General features: G+C 60.5%; 1 protein-coding gene across 1 annotated transcript; it reads left to right on the top strand.

Annotated features, from left to right (window-relative positions):
* Positions 1–466: 466 nt before the first annotated feature.
* GLTP (glycolipid transfer protein) lies at positions 467–24,374 on the top strand. The gene is made up of 5 exons (XM_062182109.1): positions 467–631; positions 18,032–18,090; positions 18,796–18,929; positions 21,186–21,336; positions 23,331–24,374. The coding sequence occupies exons 1-5, from the start codon at positions 529–531 to the stop codon at positions 23,511–23,513; spliced, it is 630 nt and encodes a 209-aa protein (XP_062038093.1). The 5' UTR covers positions 467–528; the 3' UTR covers positions 23,514–24,374.
* The last annotated feature ends 1,283 nt before the right edge of the window (positions 24,375–25,657 follow it).

Below are 25,657 nucleotides of genomic sequence, written 5' to 3'. Positions count from 1 at the left end.
GGCTGGGTTGGGGCTGTATCGTGGGCTGGTGGGTGGATTGTAGGCTGTGACGGGGATAGCTTCACCTTCCCAGACGACCCAGCCCGAGCCGGCTTGCCCGGGTTGGGAGGGCGAAGCCCGGGGCGGCGAGAGACACACCTGCAGCAGGTTCACCTGGGAGCGGCTCACCTGGGCGGACCGGGACTCCACGAGTCGGCGCGCTTCCGCATCGCCCCGCCTCCCGACCAATGGCGACGCAGGGGCCCACGGCGGCGGGCGCGGATTGGGCGGGCTAGCGCGGCCGCCGGCGCTGATTGGGCTCCAGCGGGAGGGGCGGGGCGGCGCGCGGAGCGGCTTAGGCGCTCGGCCGGCGGGCGGCGCTGAGCGCCCGGCTACGAGGGCGCGGCGCAGGCGGAAGTGGCGACGCTGGCGTCCCCGGAGCCTGCGGCGGGCGGCGGTGACGGCCCCAGAGCGGACGGCGGCGGCCCGGGGGGCGGCGTGGACGCCCGCGGCGCCGGCTGGGGCATCACCGCGGGCCTCGATCCCGAGATGGCGCTGCTGGCCGAGCACCTGCTGAAGCCGCTGCCCGCGGACAAGCAGATCGAGACCGGGCCCTTCCTGGAGGCCGTGTCCCACCTGCCGCCCTTCTTCGGTGAGCCGGGGTGAAGGGGACAGCTGGCAGCAGCCCTGGCCCGGGAGTTCCCAGACGACTTGCACCCTCCTTTGCCCGGGCATGCCCGGGACACCCCTTCCCGGACCCCCAAGTCCTGTTTCCCCAGCCTCCGGCCCCCAGCCTCTCCCTGGCCCCGGCGGCTCCCCGGTGCCCTCTGCGCTGACCCCGACACGTAGCCCTCCATCCCGCGGGCCCCTCGCCTTCCTCCTTATCCGCCTCGGACCCCCATCCTCCACTTCCTTGTGCTCTGCCTGCTGCCCAGCTCCCCCCGAGACACCCCTTAGCCTGGCGGCGTCCCCAGCCCCTCGTGCCTCGCCCCGTGTCCCATGCCTTCAGCACGACCCCTCCTCTTGCAGCGAGTCCTCCCATCCCCTAAGCCCCCTCTTTTCCTTACACCCCTGCATCCTCCCCCTCCTGAGACCTCTGACCACTTCTCCCCCCCATTCCAGAAGAAAGACACCGCCCACCCCACCCCCACCCCCACCCCCATTCCAGAAGAAAGATACCGCCCACCCTACCCCCCAATCCGCGCGTCCCGGGGCAGGGAGCCTGGTGGGGTAGGGCAGGTGCAGGGGGTTGAAGATGCCAGCGACCACTGTAGAGTTGTGCGTGCATTTAGCGGGGCATTGGGGCGATGTCAGCCCTAGGGTGCTAGGTGCGGATCCCGCACTCCCTGTGGACTCCCAGACAGGAAGACTGTCCCCCGTGTGTCACGGCGAAGGTGGTGTTGGGAGCACGAGGGAGGTTTCAGATCCTCTTTCCTCTCTCCAAGCCCTGGATGGAAAATGGGAAATTGAAGCCAATGCCTTTGCCTTTTGGGTCCCGGGAAGCGATGCAACCTGAACCTCTGCTTTCTTCCCTCCCTCACACCGCTGGGCTCTCCCAGGACCCCGCCCTGCAGGGTCAGCTGGTGGCCTGGCAGGGCAGAGTCCAGCAAGAACCCACAAGCTGGCTTGGACGGGAGGGAGGGGACACCCAGAGCAGTCACTTCGCCCCGAAGTGGATGAGCATTGGGTGTTGTGGGCGGGGATTCCCGCAGAGCCCTGAGCTCCAGGTGCTTGTGGTTATGGGGGGGACAGTTCCCCTGCGCCTCCTGAGCCTTCCTGTCCTCATCTGTGAAATGGGGATGCTCATGTCCTAGGCCAGCCGTGAGGAGTCGGGAGGGTGGAGCACCAGGGCCCTAACTGCCGAGTGATCTGAGTTGTGCAGGCAATGGCTTCGTTGTATTGGATTTTTATTTGTTTTTCCACTCGAGAGGCAGAGGGAGATGGAGACCTTCCATCTGCTGGTTCCCTCCCCAAGTGCTCGCAGCAGCTGGGGCGGGGCCAGGCCAAAGCCAGGAGCCAGGAACTGAATCCAGGTCTCCCACATGAGTGGCAGAAACCCAGTACCTTGGGTCCTCACTGCTGCTTCCCAGGGTCTACACGAGCTGGAGCTGAGAGGCAAACCCAGGCATCTTACCCAGGAGGCTAAGCGCCTGCCCTGGTGAGGGTGACACCCACACCCACACACATACATACACACACGCATGCACACACACACAGTTGTATATCTATACTTTGTTCCTGGGCTGACTTTTGGTTTCTTTCTACAGTAAGTGATTAGTTGGTGTTGGAGTAAGGGCAGCTGCCCGGCCGGTGTGGTTCTGAGACCTGGGAAAGCAGCCTGAGGGCAGAGTCTTGGTCTTTCCCAGCCACTGCCACTCCCCAGGGCCCAGAACGGTGCCGGGCGCATGGTGGATGCTCCGTCGGGGCTGCTAGGTGCATTGCACTTCTGTCTGCTCAGAATCGCCGTCTTGGGCCAGCGGCTTGGGAGTTCTGTGGCTTTAGCGTTGAGGTGCTTGTCTGCGTGACAGTTCTGCTTTGCTTGTCTGTTTCTTGGGCAGTTCTATGAATATTGCAAGTCAGAGCCCGCTGGCCCTGGACAGGGGTCGGGATCTGTTTGAGGCAGGCAGCTTTGGCCCTTAGGAGCCATCAGGCAATGCTGGAGACTTCTGGGTGGCAGGCTGGATTGGCATCTCACAGGTGGAGATGAGAGGTGCTGTTACGCACCCTGCAAGGTGCAGGACAGGGCCCTACCACAAAGAGCCGTCCAGCCCCAAATGCCAGCAGTGGTGAGGCGGGGGAGTCCCCGGGGGCCAGCTCTGTGGCCTTTTCTTCCTGTGTCTTCAGTGGCATCACAGGTCAGGTCTGTGCAGGGGGGCACTGTCATTGCATGCGAGGGTCCGGGGGCTGGACAGGAAGAGGGGAGGCGGTGCTGGAGCCAGCAGCAGTGTTGGGCTGGGGAATATCTCCTCCTCCCTCTCCCACCAGTCTCAAAGGACCCTTGTCTTGGCTGCAGCCCCTGCGCCGTGGGTGTCACATCTGTGGACAGAAGCACCATTTATCCCAAAGCCTCTGTGGGGTCAGTCCACAAAGGGTTAACCACCACAGGGCCCCTGCCCACTGTCCAACAAAGAGGATGATTCTTGGCCTGCTTTTAAGGGAAAAAAAAAGTGAATTGGGGGGCCTGGGGTGCAGGCCCGGCTCCACTCCTGATTGCAGCCTCGTGCTGACACACCCCTGGGAGGCACCTGCTCCAGAAGTTGGGTCCCCGCCCACTCCTGGGCGAGACCTGGATGGAGTTCCTGACTCCTGGCTTTGGCCTGGCCCCGTCCCAGCTGTTGTGGCCATTTGAAGGGAGGAACCAAGAAATGGGAGATCTCTCTCTATTTCTGTCTCTCTACCTTTCAAAAAAAAATAGTTATTAAGTAAGTAATTCATAGGTGGAGAATTTGTTAAAAGGGCAAACCCATTCTGAACCTTTGTGTGGGCCCTCCTGAGGGTTGAGATTCAGGTTGGAGGAGGATCTTTGCACCAGTAGTTTCTCTCCAGTGTTGACGGGGAGCCCCTGCTGGCCCGGGCTTGGGGGCACCTGGACCCGGGGCCACCAGGAGGGCAAGTGCATATCTTGAATGGACCTGGCCGTGGGTGAGGGGTGCAGGGAGTCCGATTGGCACTGTGGTGCCGGGTGACTCCTGGCCAGGGCATTTCCACTGTGGGCATGGCCGACGGTTGAGCTGGGTCATTCTTGGGGCAGGAGGTGGAGGGGCACCATTCAGTGCCTCACCTGTTGTAGAGCAGGGTAGATGTGGCCAAGTGCTGAGAGCTGTTTCTTTAAAATAAATTCTAGGGTGGGCGTTGCAGCACAGCGGGGGAATCCCCCACCAGAGGCATTGGTTCACATCCTGGACCTGCGCCTCTGATTCCAGCTCTCGGCTAATGCACACCCCGGGAGGCAGCAGGGCATGGCCCCACGTGGGAGACCCGGATGGAGTCCAGAGCTCTTGGCTTTGGCCTGGACCAACCCCATCTGTTGTAGGCATTTAGGAAGTGAACCAGCAGGTGGAAGGTCTTTGTCCCTCTTCTCTCTTTCTCACTGTTGTTCTGCCTTTGAAATAAATCATAACAAGAAAATAAAAAAGGATTGAGAAAAGTAAGGAAATCTTTTTAAAAAAAAAAACTTAACTCTGCAAAGAATAGCAGGTGGCAGCTTTACCCGCTACGCCGCGGTGCCAGCCCCTACATCTGTTTTTGAAAAAAAAAAAAAAAAAAGTATGTGTCCTGTTCTTCCCACCTCATGACCAAGCATGGCCAGTTTTCCGTGTCAGTCATCGTTTTTCTCATAGCTGCTTGGAATTCCATTGTCTGAATGTGGCCAACACTTGTTTAACCAATCCCCTGCGGTCGGACATCATTCACTTTGCTGTGTGTATTTTGTTATTATTCTGGTAAACAACACTGCTGTGAACATTCTCGTAAATATTGCTTTGCACGCTTTATTGGTTGTTTCTCCTTTTTTAAAAGAGTTTTATTTATTTATTTGAGAGACAGAGTTACAGACAGGGAGAGAGAGAGAGAGAGAGAGAGGTCTTCCATCCGCTGGTTCACTCCCCAAATGGCCGCAATGGCCAGAGCTGCACCAATCTGAAAGCCAGAAGCCAGGAGCTTCTTCCGGGTCTCCCACATGGGTGCAGGGGCCCAAGGACTTGGGCCATCTTCCTCTGCTTTCCCAGGCCCTGGCAGAGAGCTGGATCGGAAGTGGATCAGCTGGGACTCGAACCGGTGCCCATAAGAGATGCTGGTGCCACAGGTGGAGGCTTAGCCCACTATGCCACAGCGCCAGCCCCATTTCCCCTTTTTAGACGTGCATTTACTGGGCCTCAGGACATGAAGGCTTTTAGCCCGCGGGAGCAGCCGCAGGTCCCAAACCTTCATCAGGTGTGGCTGTGGCAGACTCGGCAGGGCCTGGTGGCTGCTATTCCGCTCCAGTGGGCGCGGGCTGCGCATCGGTCTCCTGCTTGCCTGGTGCAGAGCAGCCACCCCCCGGGCTCACCCCTGCTCCATATCTCCAGCCCGCATCTCTCAAGCCATACAGGTTTTACTACGGCCACTTGGAGGCCGGCACTTTGTCCATCTTTTCTGTCTACTTTGACCCAGTAATCGGACCTCGGCTGGCCGATAGGTTTGCAAGGCTGACTCGGTGAGGCCTGCGCTCTCATTTTTGAGGTCGCCTCTGCAGCTGCATCAACACCCGGAGGGCAGGTGGGGAGACTGAGACCTTGCTCCATCTTGTCGCTCCCCCCTGGCTCCTCATCACCCTACCTCATGACCTGTGCCATGGCCTCTCTGAATGGCCAGCAGCCCCACAAATGGCCCTGGGCCTGCCCTTGGCTCCAGCGCTGTCCCCCTGTCAGCACAGTCCCCTCTGCCGGTCCCCCATGCCACTCTGCAGCTCACCTCCCTTTCATTTGCCTGGCTGGGTCCCACTTCTGAAGGTATCAGCTTCCAGTCGCCTCCTCCGGGAAGTCGTCCCTGACTCCCCTGGACTCCTATGGAACCTCTCACATTCTGGGCTGCTGAACCTTCTCGGTGCCTAGCACCTGATGGGCTCGTGATAGTTGCTGACCGAACAACGCGTTTGGTTCCGTTCCCGCTCTCTGGGTTCTTGCTGGAAACATTTCGCCTTCCTCCGTCTGAATTAAAATACATAGCCTGTTCCACGTCCTGTACCTGTGGCAGACATTACTAATTCATCACAGTACCATTTCCCCTGTTGAGTCTAGATACAACCTCAGCATCTCTCTTTAGCACAAGTCCTCCAGGCCAGTTAAAGTCCATGCATAAGCTGACACCTGTTTGCGCTCCCTGTTGAGGAAGAAGGCAGAAGCGGAGGAGCCAAAGGTAATGCTTCGTGCCTCTGGGTTCTTGAGATCCAGATTCTGTGGGTGGTTTTGGCTCGTTCCTGCCTCTTCGCTTGCTTCAGCAGATGCCCCTAGAGCCTGGCCTTGCAGGCGTCCGGCACGCACGAAGCATCCTGGAGTGAGCCCCGAAAGAGTGGGTCCCCATCACTTCTGCTTGCTCCATTTAGGGAAGCCCGTGGCAGCCTGGAGAATCATCTCCTTGCCTTGCAGCCAAAGGAACCGGGGCCAGAGAGGTTAGGAGACTCGCCCAGGGTCACACAGCCCCTGCATGGCCAGGGAAGCCAGCGCAGACCTCAGGCCCCTGACTCCCTGTGCAGTGTTCTTGCTGTCAGTGTCACCCCTACCTGGAGAGGAGCAGCCCCACGAGGAGCCAGCCTGCTTGGCCGCTGCGGAAATCCGTGGTCCTCCCAGGAGCCGCAAACCTGATGTACGGGTTTCCTCTGAGGGTGTAACTCACGCCCGGCCTCCCACTCCTGCTTGTTTGAGTGCAGATTAGGAGGACAGAGGTATGGGCGGCATCGCCCCAGAAAGCTCAGCGTTGCCTTTAATTGGGGCTTCGGGAGCCACCCCCCCCGCCCTCCCTGCATCCCACATCTGGGAGGTGGGAGCCTCCCTCAACAACAACCAGCCCTGGGGCGTGGGGCGGCTTGCCACAGCCCTGCCACACTCTTCTGTTTTTATCACTCTTTATTTGAAGAAGAGAGACGGATCTCCCATCCGCTGCTTCGTTCCCTAAATGCCCTGTGCAGCAGCCAGGGCTGGGCCAGGCTAAAGCTGGGAACGAGGAACGGAATCCGGGTCTCCCCACATGGGTGGCAGGGACATGGCCACTTGAGCCACCTGCCACCTCCCGGGTGTGCATTCACAGGAAGCTGGAATTGGAAGCGGAGCGGGAACCCAAGCAAGCCCAGGCCTTGATGTGGCTCTCAGTTGTCCCAAAGGGTGTTTTAGCCATTAGGCCAAATGCATGCAAATGTATGTTTAGTTTTGTCTGCACTTTTATACTTTAGACCATTTTAGCGAAGACAAGAAACTGTGTGTGTCATTCTCACATTGCTGGGTCGTCGTCATTTTGGGTGAGTGTGTTGAGGGCCCAAGGGGATGTAGGTTTGTGCCTAGGAAGGAGGCAGGGAGGAAGAAGCCACCGTGGTGGGGAGAAGGCGCCAAGTCGCCACCTTCTGCAGTGGTTTTTAGGGTTTCAAGACCTTGACGGCCGGCACCGTGGCTCACTAGGCTAATCCTCCGCCTTGCGGCGCCAGCACACTGGGTTCTAGTCCCGGTCCAGGCGCTGGATTCTGTCCCAGTTGCCTCTCTTCCAGTCCAGCTCTCTGCTATGGCCCGGGAAGGCAGTGGAGGATGGCCCAAGTGCTTGGGCCCTGCACCCGCATGGGAGACCAGGAGAAGCACCTGGCTCCTGACCTCGGATCAGCATGGTGCGCCGGCCGCAGCAGCCAGTGGAGGGTAAACCAACGGCAAAGGAAGACCTTTCTCTCTGTCTCTCTCTCACTGTCCACTCTGCCTGTCAAAAAAAAAAAAAAAAAAAAAAAAAAAGACCTTGCCGTCCAGCGTGCACTGGAGGTGCATCCACAGTCGTGCAGTGCGCACTGGGGCCACGTTGCTGGGTCATGGCCATCACGTCACCTGTCCTGGGACCCAGAAGCTCCACAGCCCCCATCTGCCTCACAGCCTGTGAGCGGGCCCATCTGAGGCTCACAGGGAGAAGCACTGGGGCCTCTTGTCCTGGGACGCCCGTGCTCTGAGCACCGGGCACGGCCGACTGGAAGAAACAGTGCGGTGGGCAGCTTTAGCACCACAGCAGGGCACCGGGGACACGCTGCTCAGCTGGTTGGTTGGTTTAGAAGCCAAAAGTCCAAATGGCACAGTGCAGGCTCTGGCGGGGGCCCCGTGGGGGTGGCAGGCACATCCCGAGGAGGGGTCACGTGGCCAGCAGAGTTCCAGAGAGCGAGGGAGGCCAGACTGGGCTCAGAGCAGCCCTCTTGGGAGAGCTCTGCCTTCCTTTTTTTTTTTTTTTTTTTTAGTGGGAGGTAAAACAGCAAGGTTTATTAGGGAAGGGACATCTGAAAGGACAGATGGGCACCTCTCCAGACAGAGCCTAAGAGACTGGGGAGGAGGAAGGAGGGAAGTTACATGTTGAATGGAGAGATTACACCTGACCAGGCCAGGCGGGCTGCTCAGCAAAGACGCAGAGGGCTGAGCGCACAGTCCAATTGAGGCTGGGGGTTTTTAAGGAGATGGGTCTGGCTTCCCCACCTCTGCTCCTCTTGGAACAAAGGGCTTTTTGGATGTAAATAGAAAAAGAGCTCTGCCTTCTAAGAGGTGCCAGTGACTGCTGACCGGTCCCCAGCCTGCAGCCGCCACCACTCCCGGCAGTGCCACCACTTCACATGTGGGCCTCTGTGGGACACTGCATATCAAAAGCTCAGTGCATGTATGCTAGTATCCCACCAAGCCAGCTGCAGCCTGGGCTCTGTAGGGGTCTCGTATGGCCAACACTGTGTGCCCATGTGCAGCCACGCCCCCTTCTGTCCCGCAGCCACAGCTGTCACGCAGGGAAGCCGAGCCTGGCTGCGGGGTCTATGTTGGGAGCTCTCAAGTGTGGCACCCGGTGTTGCGGTCAGCCTTCAGGAAATAGTCTTCCAATAAGGAGCCACCTCGGAGTCTTGATGACCGAGGGATGGCCAGAGTCCCGGCTTGCGGCCTGGCTGCCTCTCTCTACAGATTCGCCCCCTAAATGCAACAGCCACCACTGGGCCAGGCTGAAGCCGGGAGACAGGAACTCAACCCAGGTCTCCCACGTGGGTGGCAGGGACCTGAGTACTCAAGCCGTCGCCTGCTGCCAGTGTTAGTGGGAAGCTGGCTCCAGGGGTCAAAGCGAGGCGTCAGACCCAGGGATGCCAACATGGGACACAGCATCTTAGGCAGCGTCTTGCCCTCATGACTGAACACCCACCCTCACCTGGCTATTTCAGTCTGGGAGCTGTCACTGTAGTGCCCTTGCTTATAACGCCTGAGGGCCAGCACAGAGTGCAGACCAGCGGCTTCCCCTAGCCCGGGCTGGGAGGTGACATTAGATCACCCTTCTTTTCTGTGTGTGGAAAAGTCTGGCCCCAAGGTCAGCACACGAGGTGGGGCCTCTGCCGATGGAGGGAATGGAATAGAGGTCGGGAGGGAAAGACCCACGTGCGTGCACTCCTGCCTGTCCTGCTCACCTCCACTGTGCACCTGTAGCAGTCCACTGGGCACCCGGCGAATCCCATCAGGCCCTCGTGGACCCACAGCCTGGGCACCCAACCCAGCAGCGGGTTAGGGAAGGAATGGAAAGAACGCGTGACAAAGGACTCCGTGAAGTGTAGGGCGTGACCCCAATCCCAGCCAGCCTAACCCCTGTGCTGTGCAGCTCCCCGGGTCAGGGGTCAGACCAGCCAGGAGCAACTCATTTCTAGTCCCCATGACGACCAGAAGCAATGGAGTTGGCTCCGTGTTAGAGAAGAGGAAACCGACATACACAGGGCTAGAACGTATCCTAACGGGCCCTGGGGTGGGGGCAGCCCTGAGACAGGCAAGACCAACCCCACGCCAGGGGACCACCAGGTGCTGTGGCGGCCCTTTCCAGCTGTGTGTGTGTGTTGGGGGAGGGAACCGGGCAGAAGTTCCCCCAGGGCCCACAATGCCTTTCTTTCAATGAGCCCAATTGGAATGAAAACATTGCTTCCCGTCTTAGGTTTCATTGTTTCAGTTCAAAAACTGCAGGCTTGAATGTTGCCTCCTTTTGTTACATGCTTACAATGTTCCTCTATCAAGGTCTCTTTTTAAATTGTTGCCACGTTAACTGTATCTGGGCTTTTCCAAGTCATTAGCCAGCAGCCTCTCCCGGGCCCTATAGAAACCAGCGCGTGCCCGTTCTGGCTGCCCTGCGCTCCAATGTGATTCATCTTCTGCGTTCCCAGCTCCTTACTCTACTCCCTCCTGAGATCTATTTTTTAATGACACGAAATACATTTGGAGTGATTATTTTAGGACTGGGAGATAGCTACTAATTTTACTCCTATCAGTCAGTCAATCGCTCTCTCTCTCCCTCCCTCCCTCTCTCTCCTTTGTTTTCTTAGTGGCTGGCATCATTATTTGCTGGGTTTGCTCTCCGAGGAGAAGCGGGGCCTGCTGGGGAAGGGGAAGATGATATAATTTACAGTAATAAGCAGAAGCCGTAAGGCCTTCTTGTAGACGGAGCGCAGAGTGGGTGCCGCGAGCTCTGTTAAGCCCTTTGTTTGGACAATGACATTGAAGCCTGCCAGCCACCCTGTGATGTGAGGTGCACGATTAGCTTCGTTTTGCACGCAAGGAAACCGTGCCTCTGAGAGCCACACAGCAAGGGAGAGAAATCATCTTCCCCAAACAGGCACTTGTGACAGAGTTGCTTGTCATGGAGGTAACTTTTTTTTTTTTAATTTTTTTTTTAAATTTTTTTATTTTTGACAAGCAGAGTGGACAGTGAGAGACAGACAGAGAGAAAGGTCTTCCTTTTTGCCGTTGGTTCACCCTCCAATGGCCGCCACGGTAGGCGTGCTGCGGCCGGCACACCGCACTGATCCGATGGCAGGAGCCAGGTGCTATCCTGGTCTCCCATGGGGTGCAGGGCCCAAGGACTTGGGCCATCCTCCACTGCACTCCCTAGCCACAGCAGAGAGCTGGCCTGGAAGAGGGGCAACCGGGACAGGATCGGTGCCCTGACCGCGACTAGAACCCGGTGTGCCGGCGCCACAAGGCGGAGGATTAGCCTAGTGAGCCGCAGCACCGGCTGGAGGTAACTTTTAAAATTGGCCTTTTATTTTGAGAGGCCAAGACAGAGAGAGACAGAGAAAGCCCTCATCTGATCCACTCCCCAAATGCTCAAAAAATGGCCAGGGCCAGCCTAAGACTAAAGCCAGGAGCCAGAAATCAGTGTGGGTCTCTCGGGTGGCAGGGACCCGAGGACTTGAGCCGTCCCTGCTACCTCCCGGGGTGTGTGCATCGGGAGCAGAGCCCAGGCACTCAGATACGGGGCGCGGGCACCCCAGCCAGCTCCGTGACCACAAGGCCAAACACCGTTCCCCGTGAGCAGCGTTTTGAGTTGTGCTGTGGATTTCACAGTGAGTTTAGAACAGGCTTTGGGCTGGGGGCCGCGGCCACTGCCAGCACCCTCGTCCTGCAAACCAGGCATCCTTTCTGGGCTGTGGCAGCCCCACCCTGAGCCGTGGCTGAGTTGCCTCTACCGGCTGCCAAGGGAGCACCTCCCATTGTGCTGCTGGTAACCCAGAACCTGTGAAGTCAGCCCGGCCCTGCATTATCCAGCACTGGCAAACAATGGAACTCGAAACAGAACCGCCCCAGTGCCAGCTCCCCGGGCCCCCGTTCCTCCTTGTTGGGAGGTAGAGCTTAGGACCAGGGCAGGGCTGGCCCCTCCTGAGTCATCCAGGCCCATGCCCGCTGGTGCATTTCACAGTCGGAGCTGTTGCCGACCAGGATTGAGATGGTGGCCGGGGGGGTGGGGTGCGGTTTGGCCACCTTGTTGCCCAACCTCGGGAACCTCACTGTGGCAGGAGGCGAAGGCGCTGAGGGCTGGCCTGGATGGAAGGCTCCAGGTACCTCCCGTGGTCCTGCCCAGGATGGACAGGTGCTGTCCAGCTCCAGGGCTGGATAAAGAGGAGAGGGGTGCGGTCTGTGTGGCTCTGTGGACAGTGCTGCCCGTCTGAACTGGGGCAGAGACCCAGACGGAAGCCCCGATGGCCCCCGTCTCAGAGGTCGCACACAAAGCCCTTCTTGGTGCCAGTCTCCTTTGCTCACAGGGGATTCTGGCCCAGTTGGCTGCATGGTTCTCAGCTGGCTAGCAGCGTCCGAGCTCTGCAGACAGAGCTGGGAGACCCTGAGGACACAGCATCCAGAGCCGTGTGGTGAAGGCCGGAGGGGCCTGCGGCATGCTGGGTCACCCTTGGTCACAAATCGTGTCTGTAATGATGGCCCTGTTGGGAAAGGCACAAACAGCTTGCTATGAAGTCAGGGACATTTGGGTTACATCCTTGCTGAGTTCCGTCCAGAATGGTTGAACTAGGGAACGTTGGTGCGTTCATCAAATTATTTGGCTGATGGGAAATAGTTCACTGTTTTAATTTATCTTCTTTCTGTTGTTGAGCTCAATATCAGTCAATGATTGAGATCAAGCACCTTTTCATTTCTTCTGTGAATTGCCCATTGTTGTACCAGGCTGGGGTTGTATTTTATTGATTTCTAAGAACTCTTTACATATGAAGGATGCTGCCCTTTTAAAAAATCTGTTACTATCTGTTATGCAGACTGCCCCTAGTTTGCTGTTTGACTCTGACTGGGGTCGGGACTTCCTCCTTGTCCTGTATGGGTAGTTTCTGGATTTCTGTCATCAGATGTATTGGTCTTTTCCTTATGCTTTCTGGGTTGAATAACATACTTGGTGGGGGGGAACTCCCACTAAACCGAAGGGTGGCCATTTGACAGGTGTCCCAGCCAAGCAAAGCTTTTCCGTATTCAGAATCTGCCCACCCGAGCCTGCTCTGTGAAGTCAGACTGGGCGATCAGGCCTAATTTCTCCTTTTCTCTGGCATGGTGAGAGGCGAGAATCCTGTGCAGGCTCCCCCTTTCCCGTCCCGAGCCAGATGGGTTCTGAGTGACGTTTTTATTAAAGAACCTGCTTGTTAATAGTCATGGGGGGAGGGGGTGGTGGTGGGAAACCCGAGTTAACTGCAAAACTGGAAAAACAAGAAGGGCGATCCGGGGAGCAGGTCGAGGCTGAGCAACCAGCTGGGCCGAGTGAGCTGCGTGCGGTGCGAGCAGGGAGAGCTGTTAGAGCCCGTGAGCTTCAGGTCCTCCGCCTTTCCTTCCAGAGCCCCACCACCACCACCAATTTCCCCTGCGTTGCCCTGACCCAGTGGAAACGTTCTAGAAGGGGAGGTGAGGCTGCGGCGGGGCCAGCGTCGGCTGTGCCCTGCGTCACGTGTGACCCTGAGCAGCTCCTGTGGCGTGCCTGGGCTTGGTGTCCTTGGACTGCGCCGGAGGCAAAGGCAGGAGGGACTCTGAGGCAGCGCGGGCGGAGGCCAGCACACCTGGCACGGTCCCTGCAGGCGCAGTGCCCACCCTGGGCCAGAGTGGCGGAGTCCCTCAGCCAGACACTCCAGAGCCAAGACCAGAGCCCAGGAGGACCACTGATGGTGGCGCTCTCTGCCACTTCCCCATCTCTCCCAGACACCACGGCCATCAGTGAGCGCGTGGCACACACACAGAGGGCCTGGCCGTGCCTTTCCTGCCAGGGCTCCCTCTGGGCATGGCACAAAAAAGTGGATCCTGGGGTCCTGTTCCCCTGAGCCTCCAGCCTGCCCCCTTCCCATGGGGTTGGCCTCCCGAGCCGACTCTGGCCCCCACCCCGGCTGCAGCAGCAGCCGCGACCCTGCGTGGCAGCCACAGCATGATAACAGGCACTGTGGAGCCCCAGCTCCTGCTGACTGGCAACCTCGTGACCCTCAGAGCGCTCTGTCAGGGGACCTGAACAAAAACCCTTTCTCCTGTCCCCTGGGTGGGGGCCGCTCCGAGCCCGGGAAGCTGCGTAGCATTTCCCTGCGTCTCTAGAAAGCTCAGGAGCTCAGGAGCCACCCTTGGCTGCTGGCGATCCCCTGCCAAGCCCCACCTTCCCACTTCTCCCTTTGAGCTGCGGCTGAAACCCAGCCTGGAACCTGCCCTAGCCACCAGAAGTTTCATGTTACCGGCAGGGAAACTGAGGCCCGAGTTCCCTACGTATGCCCCCTGCCGATTGGGTTGCACAGGGAGCCTAAGACCAGGGCAGGGGCTTTGCTGTGAACCACTGGGCAGTGCATAGAGTGAGAGCCTGGCAGGGAAGCAAACAGCGACGGATGCCACATCCGCCACCCTCCGTTCCCTCATCTGTGCCGCACGTGTCGCCCAGGCACTGCCTGGGGTCAGGCGTCCATCTGGGTGCCACAAACACAGCATGGAAGCAACCCAGTCCCTGCCGCTCTCCGAGCCTGGGGCTGGTGGCTGTAGCGTTACCCACGTAGCTGTAACTGCCGGGACGACGAAAGGGGCGTGGAAGGGAACGGAGAGGGGAGAAGGATGGCTTCCACGAGCAGAGGCACAAAAGGCTTGGCATCGTTTTCCCAGTGTTTTCTACGAGGCAGCAGCATTGGAAGAGTGTTTACCGCGAATACTCGTACACCCACCACCTGTTGTTGTACTGTACCGTCTGCCCGCCCCCTCTCCATCCATCAGCCCACTGCAAACCTTGGGCGTTTACAGAGTTTTGAAAGATGAGGGTTATAAAGCCGTCGGCTGGAGCTAAGAGCAGCCCGTCCTTGGTACCTGGCACCAGTGAGCTTGGCTGGGAGGCACTATAAGTGGAGGACAGAAGATTTCGGCTCTGTTGCGTTACTTAAGTCTGGGATATGTTGTTCTCTGGGATGCCAACGATTGTATGGTGCTGGAAGAGAGAACCTTCTAGGGCTCACAGGTGCGTCAGGTTCAAGGACAGGTTCATGGAGCCATCACCTCTTGATTGCCATTGGCAGCTTATCTGGGAGGACAGAGCACCCAGGATCAGGCTGCCTGGACCCTGACCCTGCACCTAAGAGTGGCTTTTGACGTGGTCACCCTAGGCAGGGCCCACAAGCAATGAGAAGAGGCACCGTAGCAGAGAGGAGACCGCCCATAGCTCTGGCTGACGGTCATATGCTGGGAGCCTGTGACAGGACGAGGTGGCAGAAGTAGCAGCCAGGCCCAGGAGGGACCGGGAGGAGAGTGGACAGCGGCAGGGGGTGGGTGCAGGCCGCATGGGATTCCCACTCAGCAGCTCAGCAGAGGTTCATTGTTGTAAGGCTCAGCAGACGTCTCCCAGGACCTTGCTGCCTGGCCTGGTAATGACAATGAAGACGTAAAAATAATCGAAGTCCATGTATTTGGTGTTCAATGTGTTTTGTGTTTTTTTTTTTTTTTTTTAAATTTTTACCTATTAAGAGACAGAAGAGATGGACAGAGAGAGCTTCCATCTGCTGCTTCACTCCCCAATTACCCACAACAGCCAGGGCTGGGACAGATTGAAGCCAGCAGCCTGGAACTCCATCTGGGTCTCCCACGTGGATGGCAGGGACCCAAGTACTTGAGGCGTCACTGCTGCCTCCCGGGGTGCACAGTAGCAGGGAGCTGGAATTGGGAGCAGAGCTGGGCCCCAAACCCAGATGTTCCAGTGTGGGATGCGAGCTAACCACTGGGCCAAGCACCCACCCCTCGGTGCGTGATTTTCAGTTGCTACAGCTCTGAGATGAACACTGCTCCTGCCCCATTGCTCACGGAGGAAACCGAGACCCTGGAGGCACAGAAAGTTGCCATGGAGCAGTGGGCTGAGAATTGGGTGGGGGTGGGGGGATCTCTGGCCCCCCAGCCCGCCTTCTTTCCATTTGGTCTGGGAAGGTTTCATTGAAAGTGTTGGATGCTGCCTCCCAGGGCTCAATTTGCAGCTACTGAGTGTCCCTGGGGCCCAGGCAGCTGGGCTGTGTCCCCTGGGGTTGGGCCTGGACCTGCAGAAGTTCCTCTGGCCGGGCCTTTCCTCCGTGCCACGCTCTAGAGGGAGCTTGGTGCCGTGGTGCCGTCCCCTGCCCAGGCTGCTCACCCCTTAGTGCAGTCCAGGGTTCCAGGCAGAGAAGGTGTGCGAAGGTGTCCGCTGTTGGATGATGCTCCGGCAGGCGAGGGGGTCTCCAGTGTTCATGGAAAATGGAAGGAAAAGGCAAGTTATCTTGGTGTCAAACATTTTTGAGGTCTGTGCCTGTCTAAAGTGTGTGTTTCCCATGCACACGTCACAGTGTTCGGCACCGGAACAAACTTACCTTTCGTTCCACCTCCCACGCACCTGTTGAAGTTCCCCGGGTTATGACTCGCCAAGGAAGGGGAAAGCCTCCATTCCAGAGCGGTCCGACTCCAGCAAACGAAACGTGTGCTTCGGATAGGAGCCGCCCGGAGCCGTCCTCGCCGCACCGCCGTGGTCGGTTCTGTGTCCCCATTGGCTTGACAGGTAGCAGGAGGCTCAGAAAGCTGAGGGGAGTGCCCAAGTCCAAGTGCATTGTGCCTCCAGGGGCGGGGACTCCCTTGCTGGTGAGGTCCCCGTGCCCGGGCCCCCCCCCCCCGGGTTCTCAGGGGCGGGCGCAGGCCTGTGGAACCCAGTGAGGTCCTTGGGAAATCCACCCCCCTCCTCCCGGCCGGCTGGCTGGTCAGTGATGCTCTGCCCTGTAGGTCTCAGTGGGTTTCTCGTGGCGTTAGTTCTCCAGGAAGCTGTGTGTTGCCGCTGCCCAGCCAGTTCAGGGCTATCTCAATGAATGTGTAAATAAAATTACAGTTCCTAGGCCGGCGCTGTGGCTTAACAGGCTAATCCTCCGCCTTGCGGTGCCGGCACACCGGGTTCTAGTCCCAGTTGGGGCACCGGATTCTATCCCGGTTGCCCCTCTTCCAGTCCAGCTCTCTGCTATGGCCCAGGAGTGCAGTGGAGGATGGCCCAAGTGCTTGGGCCCTGCACCCGCATGGGAAGCCAGGAGAAGCACCTGGCTCCTGGCTTCGGATCAGCGAGATGCGCCGGCCGCAGCGGCCATTGGAGGGTGAACCAATGGCAAAAAAGAAGACCTTTCTCTCTGTCTCTCCCTCTCACTATCCACTCTGCCTGTCCAAAAAAAAAAAAAAAAAAAAAAATTACAGTTCCTTGGTGGTGCTCGCCGCCTTTCCCGGGCTCATGAGCCACCAGAGGGCGCTGTAGTGGCGCAGGTGTGGGCCTGTTCCCAGCTCCGGCTCCTGGCCCCAGCTGCCTGCCCAGGCAGTGGCCATGGCTCAAGGACTGGATTCCTGCCACCCACTCGGGACATCTGGATTGAGTTCCTGCTCCCGGCTTTTGCCCCCAGCCCAGTCCCAGCTGTCGTTGGCATCTGGGGAGTGAGACCAGCAGATGGAAGTCCTGGCTTATCTTTGTCCCCCAAATAATGCTTTTAAAGATTTGTTTATTGATCTGAAAGGCAGAGACAGACAGGTTTTCCACCTGCAGGTTCATTCCTCGAATGGCCACAATGACCAGGGCTGGGCCAGGTCGAAGCCAGGAGGTTGGAAGTCCAGCCAGGCCTCCAACATGAGTGGCCGGGGCCCAGCCACTTGGCCATCTTCCTCAGCTTGCCCAGGTGCATCAACAGGGAGCTGCATCAGAAACAGAGCAGAGAGCAGCTGGGGCTCAAGCCGGCGTCCGATGTGGGTGCTGGCGTCGTGGCAGTGGCTTGTCCCACTGCACCATGGTGACAGCCCCCCCCCCCATTAGTCTTTAAAATCAGGAAAGGACAGGGCTGAATGCTTGGCACGGTGGTTCAGACGCCTCTGGGATTCCCCAGTCCCATGCTGTGGTGCCTGGGTCTCAGCCTGGGAGGCAGTGGCGATGGGTCCCCGCCAACCACAGGGGAGCCCCAGAGCGCGCTCCCTGGCCCTCGGCTGGGACCCAGCCCAGCCCTGGCTGTTACTGACGCTGGGGAGCGAGGCAGCAAATGTCACTCTGCCGTCCAAGTAAAATAATCAGTAAGAAAAATAATAAGAGATCGTCACCATCATCGCAGAAACTTGTCTTGGACCGTGGTGTTCTAGGGAGAGAGTGGTGTGGGCACAAGGATTTGTCCCCTGGACCTTCCACCTGCGTCTTTTTGTTTGAAAGATTTTTAAAACTTTATTTGAAAGGCAGAGTTACAGAGACGGGGCTCGATCTTCCATCCGTGGGGTCACTCCCCAGATGGCTTCAATGGCCGGGGCCACACCAGGCTGCAGCCAGTAGCCAGGAGCTCCATCCAGCACTCCCAGTGGGTGGCAGGGGCCCGGCTATTTGGGGCATCTTGCACGGCTTTTCCAGGTGGCAGCTTGACCGGCCAAGCCCCAGTGCCAGCCCCTCCTTGCACCTGAAGGCTCTCAGGTGCCCTGCTTTCCACCAGCTGGGAACAGCTCTGCTCCCCGGCCGTGCCCGGTGGCCTCCTCCCTGGCCCTCCATGTAGCCCCTGCCCTTGGCCGGCTCCACAACTCTTCTCATTCCCCCCCAGATTGCCTTGGGTCCCCGGTGTTTACACCCATCAAGGCGGACATCAGTGGCAACATCACGGTACGTACTTGGCCCGGCAGCCCCAGCCCCTGTCCTTTCCCCTGCCCCTCTCCTCCCCTCCCCGCCACCTGTTCCACTGTAGGCTCCCTGGCCCCGGGGAAGGGAGGGGCATGTGCGGTCCCTTGACCTTGACACCGAGCCTCCTGCTTCTTCCCTGAACCCTCACTAAACAGGCGGAGCCCAGAGTCCCTGGCGGCTCTGCCTCTCCCAACGCCGCCCCGGGCCTGGGGCACGCCGCCCCACGTCCGTTCTTCACCCTGGCGGCCCCCTGACACTGCTCTGTCACTAGGCCCCTTTCACAGATGAGAAGGCTGAGGTCAGAGGGGTTGAAAGACTCACTCGGGCCACACAGCAAGTCAGGGCTGGGGCTCAGGCTCAGAGGCCTGTGTCCCCGGTCACCTTTGCACCCGGAGAGCCCGTATCCTCTCATCCCCACAAAAGCGAAACTCCAGGTGCTGGGCGGGGGATGTGGGCTCTGGAGCCAGCCGGGGGCCTGGGCCGCTGTCGGCTGTGCGACCTGGGGCTTGGTGCTGCCCGTCTCTGAGCCTCGCTGTTGCTGCCGATGGCAGCCTCGGGGTTCCCGCCACGGCGAGCCTCATCCCTGCCCTGTGTGGCAGGCGTGAAGGGAAGGGGGCACCCCCGGCCCGCCTGCCTTCCCCAGGGATGGCCCCACCAAGGTGGGTGACCCCGTGTGCTCCCTTTCAGAAAATCAAAGCCGTGTACGACACCAACCCCACCAAGTTCCGGACCCTGCAGAACATCCTGGAGGTGGAGAAAGAAATGTATGGAGCGGAGTGGCCCAAAGTAGGGGCCACGTTGGCGCTCATGTGGCTGAAAAGGTGATGGCGCGGGGGCGGGGCCTGCGCCGCAGGGGATGAGACGTGGGCCCGCGGGAGGCGTAGCAAAGTGTCGGCTCCATCCTGGATGTTGTGCCAACACCCTTTACGTGCCTGACTGAGCTGTGCCCGCTGTGAGTCAGCCGTGGTGACTCCCAGCTCACAGAGCAGGCCGCGTTGGCTTCTGGAAGCTACATCATGTGCCCAGGTCATCCAGGCACAGTTGTGCAGGTTGTGCACTGCACAGAGGTGTCCTCTTTGGGGCCAGTCACGTCACACACACACACACGGTGGCTTCGTGTCTTGACTGAAGCGTGGCGACCTGGGAGAGGAGCCCACCTGACTTGCCCTGGCATCCTGCGGGCTGCTCTGAACCCAGCCCTTAGCTGTGCAGGGGCCACAGGCCCCAGCCGCCGCCCCACAGGTGCTCCCAGCGCCGCCCCTCTCTGCCCCTGGAGCCACACAGGTGTCCCTCCCTGTCTCTCCTCTGGCCGCTGGAACTCGCCCCCTGCACACACAGCGCTGCTGGCGGGGAGCCGAGAGGCCCAGGTCTCATTAGCGCCCCCTACAGTGCTCTGCGGGCACTGGCGTTCATGCGCTTCTCAGGAGGAGCCAGGCAGGTGGGGCAGTCCCATCTCCCGCCAGCTAAATTGCTGTGGGCAGAGCCCGGCACCCGGGGCGTGTGCTGGCGGCCGGCGACCGGCCGCAGGTGGGGTGAGGAGCGGCGGCCCGCGGCCCGCGCGCTGCTGGGCCTGGCGTCAGAGTCTGGAGCAGAGAGGGCAGGGAGGGCTTCCTGGAGGAGTGGTGCAGAGCGGAGTCCAAGTCTGAGCGGAGCGGTCCCAGTGGAGGAGGTGCTCAGCCCGCAGAGGGGCGGGGCGTGGGCGTGGGCGGGGCGGTCCTAGTGGAGGAGGTGCTCACCCCACAGAGGGGCGGGGCGGGGGCGGGGCTGGGCAGTCCCAGTGGAGGAGGTGCTCAGCCCGCAGAGGGGCGGGGCGGGGGGCGGGGCTGGGCGGGGCAGTCCCAGTGGAGGAGGTGCTCAGCCCGCAGAGGGGCGGGGCGGGGGGCGGGGCTGGGCGGGGCAGTCCCAGTGGAGGAGGTGCTCAGCCCGCAGAGGGGCGGGGCGGGGGCGGGGCTGGGTGGTCCTAGTGGAGGAGGTGCTCAGCCCGCAGAGGGGTGGGGCGTGGGCGGGGGCGGGCGGTCCTAGTGGAGGAGGTGCTCAGCCCGCAGAGGGGCGGGGCGGGGTGGGGCGGTCCCAGTGGAGGAGGTGCTCAGCCCGCAGAGGGGCGGGGCGGGGTGGGGCGGTCCCAGTGGAGGAGGTGCTCAGCCCGCAGAGGGGCGGGGCGGGGTGGGGCGGTCCCAGTGGAGGAGGTGCTCTGCCCGCAGAGGGGCGGGGCGGGGGCGGGGCGGTCTTAGTGGAGGAGGTGCTCTGCCCGCAGAGGGGCGGGGCAGGGGGCGGGGCGGGGCAGGTGTGTGAGACACCTGCGCTCCCCACAGGTCTGGCCCAGCCAGGGCTCTGACCGGGAGGCAGGAGCTGGGAGCGGGGAGAGACGAGCCGTGTCAGCCTAAGCGGGGGTCCCCAGGAGCTGCTGAGGGGCAGGAAACGGGGTCAGAAGGAGCTGGGGTAACCCCAGCCTCGCTGCTGATTGGCTGGAGCTGGGGTGGAAGAGGCGGGACCAGGCGGGATCGAGCCCCGTGGCCTGCTCCACGTCCACACTGACCCCTGCTGGACAGAGGCTGTGATGCAGGACATCGGCCCCACCTCACAGGGAGGAGGCTGGACTCAGTCCTCAGGCCCAGCGCGCCTGCCCAGAGAACCCCCTGGCCTGACCTCCAAGTCCCTCAGGGAGAGAGCAGCGCAGTGCACCCAGGGTTCCCCGGGGCGACGGTGAAGGCAGGAGCTTGGCCCCGTGACCCAGCCCTTTGGCGGAGCCTCAGGGCCCTCTCTGTGAAATGGGCTCATGGGGCCGAGGGCGGAGGCGGGGAGCTGTGTGCCAAAGGCCTGGCGCCGCTCGCCCTCCCCGTCAGCCTCGCCAGGCCCCGAGGGAGGGCCTGAGTGGGTGTCGGGTGCGGGAGCCGAGCGTGGAGGTTAGGAAGAGCCGGGCAGGTACCGGGCCAGGGATGTGGCGGCCAGCGCTGCGACCCTGGGCGTGGATCGGACGGCCCAGCGGGGAGTTGGGAGCGGCCGGGTGCCGGGTGCTGGCTCCGGCTCCGGCGGCTCCGGCTCCGACGGTGCTAAGAGCCGCTCTGTCTGGGCTGCAGAGGCCTCCGCTTCATCCAGGTCTTCCTGCAGAGCATCTGTGACGGCGAGCGCGACGAGAACCACCCCAACCTCATCCGTGTCAACGCCACCAAGGCCTACGAGCTGGCCCTCAAGAAGTACCACGGCTGGATCGTGCAGAAGATCTTCCAGGTGAGCCTGGTCTGTGCCCCTGGGCTGTGGGGCGGGGCCGGTGGCCTGAGGGTCCCCATGGGTGCTTGGCCAGCCCTGCTCGTGCCTGGCGGGCACAGGCCTATGAGGGAAACCCCGGGCATCCCAGGGCATGGCTCCCCCCACCCCCCGACTTCACCCCTCACAGCAGGGGCCCAGTCCAGGGTGAGGGGGACAAAGGGGACAGCCACTGCGAGGTCCCGGGCCCGCAGGGTTCCTGGTGGCCTCTGTTGGAGTGATGGTGGCCAGGGACCAGCCCTGGCCTCCTTAGCTGTGGCCCCCGGGGTCACCAGGCTGAAAGGCCCACGCAGGGACCCTGCATGCCGTGGCTGGCCCTCCACCTCCGGCTGCGTCTCATCCTGCTGTGCGTGGCCTCGCCAGCCTGCTGTGGCTGCCCCCGCCTGCCCCTCCTCCCTGCCAGGAGAGTGGGGCTCTGATGGGCAGGGCTCTTCCCCAGGGGCCAGGGCTGCTCACGTGGGCACCGTGAGAGTCCCCTTCCCCCTGGGCCTTGCCCGCTGCAGGCCTCACTGTCACCTGCCCACCCCCGCTAACGGTGGTGTGGCCTGGGCACCTGGCCTTCCCCAGGGCACTGCACCTGCCCCAGTTCACAGATGAGCAAAACAGCGCCTGGACAAGTGAAGAATCTCGCTCAAGGTCCCCCGGTACCCACGCAGGGAGCCTCAGTGTCCTCAGCTTTCAAATGGGCATAAAACAGGCCCTCCAGGGGCCGCCGTGATGTGAGGGGAGTTAATCCATCCCGGAGCGTGGCTCAGCTCCTGGAAGCCCTGAAGCATTATTATTATTATTATTATTATTATTATTATTATTATTTTGACAGGCAGACTGGACAGTGAGAGAGAGAGACAGAGAGAAAGGTCTTCCTTTTGCCGTTGGTTTACCCTCCAATGGCCATCGTGGCTGGCGCACTGCAGCCGGCACACCGCGCTGATCCGATGGCAGGAGCCAGGTACTTATCCTGGTCTCCCATGGGGTGCAGGGCCCAAGCACTTGGGCCATCCTCCACTGCACTCCCGGGCCACAGCAGAGAGCTGGCCTGGAAGAGGGGCAACCGGGACAGAATCCAGCGCCCCGACTGGGACTAGAACCTGGTGTGCCGGCGCCGCAAGGCGGAGGATTAGCCTAGTGAGCCGCGGCGCCAGCCAAGCCTTATTATTATTATCTTTAAGATTTGTTTCATTTATTTGAAAGCCAGTTACAAAGAGAGGTAGAGGCCAAGAGAGAGAGGTCTTCTATTCGCTGGTTCATCCCCCAGATGGCCACATGGGCTAGAGCAAGGCTGATCCGAAGCCAGGAGCCAGGAGCTTCTTCTGGGTCTCCCACGTGGTTGCAGGGGCCCAGGCACTTGGGCCATCTTCCACTGCTTTCCCAAGCACATTAGCAGGGAGCTGGATTGGAAGAAGAGCAGCCAGGACTCAAACCAGCACCCATATGGGATGGCAGCTCTGCAGGCCGGGGCTTTAACCCGCTGCGCCACAGCGCCGGCCCCAGCCTTATTATCACACTTCCCTCCTCCCTTCAGGTGTGGGTCTGAGCTGGGTGTCTGGTTGCATCTCCCTCCCCCCCCCCCGAAATTCTGTGAACTTCCAGTGCTGTGCACTCGTGTCTCCCCACCCCACCCCCTCCAAGAACCCAAGGACAAGAAGGAGAGGCCCCAGCGGGTCAGCAGTGGTCTCTTGGGTCTTCTAAGCAGTTCGCCTCTCCCAGAGGGAAGAGGCCCACCCCTGCTGTGCACCTGCCCCGCGCCTGGCGCCAGGCCCAGCACTGCCCTGATTGGCTGCCATCGCTGCCCCATTATGCAGATGAGGAGATGAGGCTCAGAGCGGCTAAGGTGCTTGCCCAGGGCTCCCAGCTAGGTGGCGGCACGAGCGAGAATTTGCGGGAAAACGCGTCTCCGTCTCGCTTTCCAACGCGGCCCCCGCTCACGCTGTGCCGCCTCCCCTCTCGCCCGCCCCAAGGCAGCGCTCTACGCAGCCCCCTACAAGTCTGACTTCCTGAAGGCGCTGTCCAAGGGCCAGAACGTGACGGAGGAGGAGTGCCTGGAGAAGGTGCGCCTCTTCCTGGTCAACTACACGGCCACCATCGACGTCATCTACGAGATGTACACCAAGATGAACGCCGAGCTCACCTACAAGGTGTAGGCGCCGCCCGGCCCCGCCCCCGCGCAGAAGCAGGTGCACCCGCGTCACTGTGAAGCCACCCACCCGCGGCCCCCGCGGCCCCAGGGCAGCCCGGAGGGGCCCGCCGGGGCCTGCAGGGGATGGCCCTGGCTTTTATAAAGTTTTTTTTTTTTTTTTTTTTTTTTTTGGTGTAAACTAACAGAGCAATAAATAATGACCCTCCTCCCGGATCTCCTCTGTGTGGTGGGTGGCCCCCACCCCCACCGGCCTAACGTCCCTAACAGATCAAGTGCTGGGGTGTCCGTTCCTGGCCCCCTGCCCCGCGCAGCGCAGGGCGTCCCACACCGGCCTTCAGACAGAAGCACACGTGCCCCCGGGAAGGTCGCAGCCCGAGTCGCAGCCCGAGCCGCGGCCCTGGCGGCCGGGACACTGCTGTCCCCCGCTGGCCTTGGCGGGGCAGTTTTGTTTTGTTTTTAACTAGCCGAACCCAACCAGCAAAGCTGTGCCAGCCGGGAGTGTTTTCTCCCTCCGCTGCCCAGGCGCACAGGTGACCTTAGGTGACAATTTGCCTTGTCCCCATGTAACCATGGTTATCTTCAGGGACGCATCTCGGCCTGGGAGACCGGCCACGTGCCCCGCCCTCTGGGGGTGGCAGAGCCCCGCCCCCTGCTGCCGAGACCCCAGACTCCGCCTCACTGCCTTAACTGCCCTCCCCAGCACTAAGAGCTGTATTTTTGCAAGAGTTGGGGCGACCAGGGCAGCCCCAAAAGAACTGATGCGTGTTCATGAGGAAAAAAACAACAACCAATGAAGAACAATTTGGTGATTTTTATGCAGAAATGAAATAATCCATAATAAACAAATCTCTATTTTGGAATCTCATCCGTGTGCTGTCGTGGTACCCGAGTTCCCTGGCCCTGCAGCCCAGCCCAGCGCTGGGGACTGCTGACCCCAGATCCGGCCAAGGAGCTGTGTTCTGGCCTCTGTGGGTTTTAAAAATAGAGCTGGTTGCCACATTGCGAACTGGGACGATTTCACATCAAACTCTCAAGTTTCCTGGATCTTTCATACAATCAGGTTGCCTGGCAAGAGCTGAGAGACGGCTGCCCCCTCGGCTGGACAGGCCAAGGAGAGGAGTTGGGGTGGGGTGGGGGTGGGGGAGATCCTCCACTTTGCCTCAGTCTCCGCCCGGCCCTGCTGTCCTCCCGGCCCCGGGCCCCAGGGTTATTTGCACGTTTTCTGATGGCAGAGTTAAATGCAGAGGGATATGCTGGCTCTGCTCATCGCTGCTCCTGCAGAGCTGAGGGGCTGGTGGGCACGCTGGACCGGCGAGTCGGGAACAAGGACTCAGGGGCCGCGTTGTGGCACGGCAGGTTAGGCCACCCTTGCAGCACCATATCCCGTATGGGCACCAGTTCAACACCTGGCTGCTCCACTTCTGATCCAGCTCCCGGCCAGCGCACCTGGGAAGGCGGCAGAAGCTGCTCTGTGGGAGACCCGGGTGGAGCTCTGGGCTCCTGGCTTCTGTCTGACCCAGCCCTGACTGTTGTGGCCATTTGGGGAGTGAACCAGTGAATGGAACACCCCCTCCCCTCTTTCTCTCCCCCTCCCCCTCTGTCACTCTGCCTTTAAACACCACACTGGTGACACAGATCGGTCAGTGCGCAGAAGGAGCCTGGGGTGCATCTGAGGAAGTCGGGGCTTGTACTGAGGCCCCGTGGAAATTGGGAGGATGGACAGGGGGCATGCCACGGCACAGGGTGAAGGATGGGGACACACCATGGCACAGGATAGAGGGACAGGGGACACTCCACCGCACAGGGAGGGGGGACAGGGGACACACATGGCACAGGATGGAGGGACAGGGGACACACCACGGCACAGGGTGGGGGGATGGGGGACACACACAGCACAGGGAGGAGGGACGGGGGACACACCGCGGCACAGGGAGGAGGGATGGGGACACGCCACGGCACAGGGTGGGGGGATAGGGGACATGCCACGACACAGGGAGGAGGGACGGGGACACGCCACGGCACAGGGTGGGGGGACAGGGGACATGCCACGACACAGGCTGGGGGGACGGGGACACGCCACAGCACAGGGAGGAGGGATGGGGGACACGCCACGGCACAGAGACCTGGGCTTGACCCAGAGCAGGCTGT

The sequence above is a fragment of the Lepus europaeus genome, chromosome 23, assembly GCF_033115175.1.
Source record: "Lepus europaeus isolate LE1 chromosome 23, mLepTim1.pri, whole genome shotgun sequence".
Classification (NCBI taxonomy): domain Eukaryota; kingdom Metazoa; phylum Chordata; class Mammalia; order Lagomorpha; family Leporidae; genus Lepus; species Lepus europaeus.
Note: the sequence above shows the minus strand (reverse complement) of the source record. Positions and strands in the feature narration are given on the sequence as shown.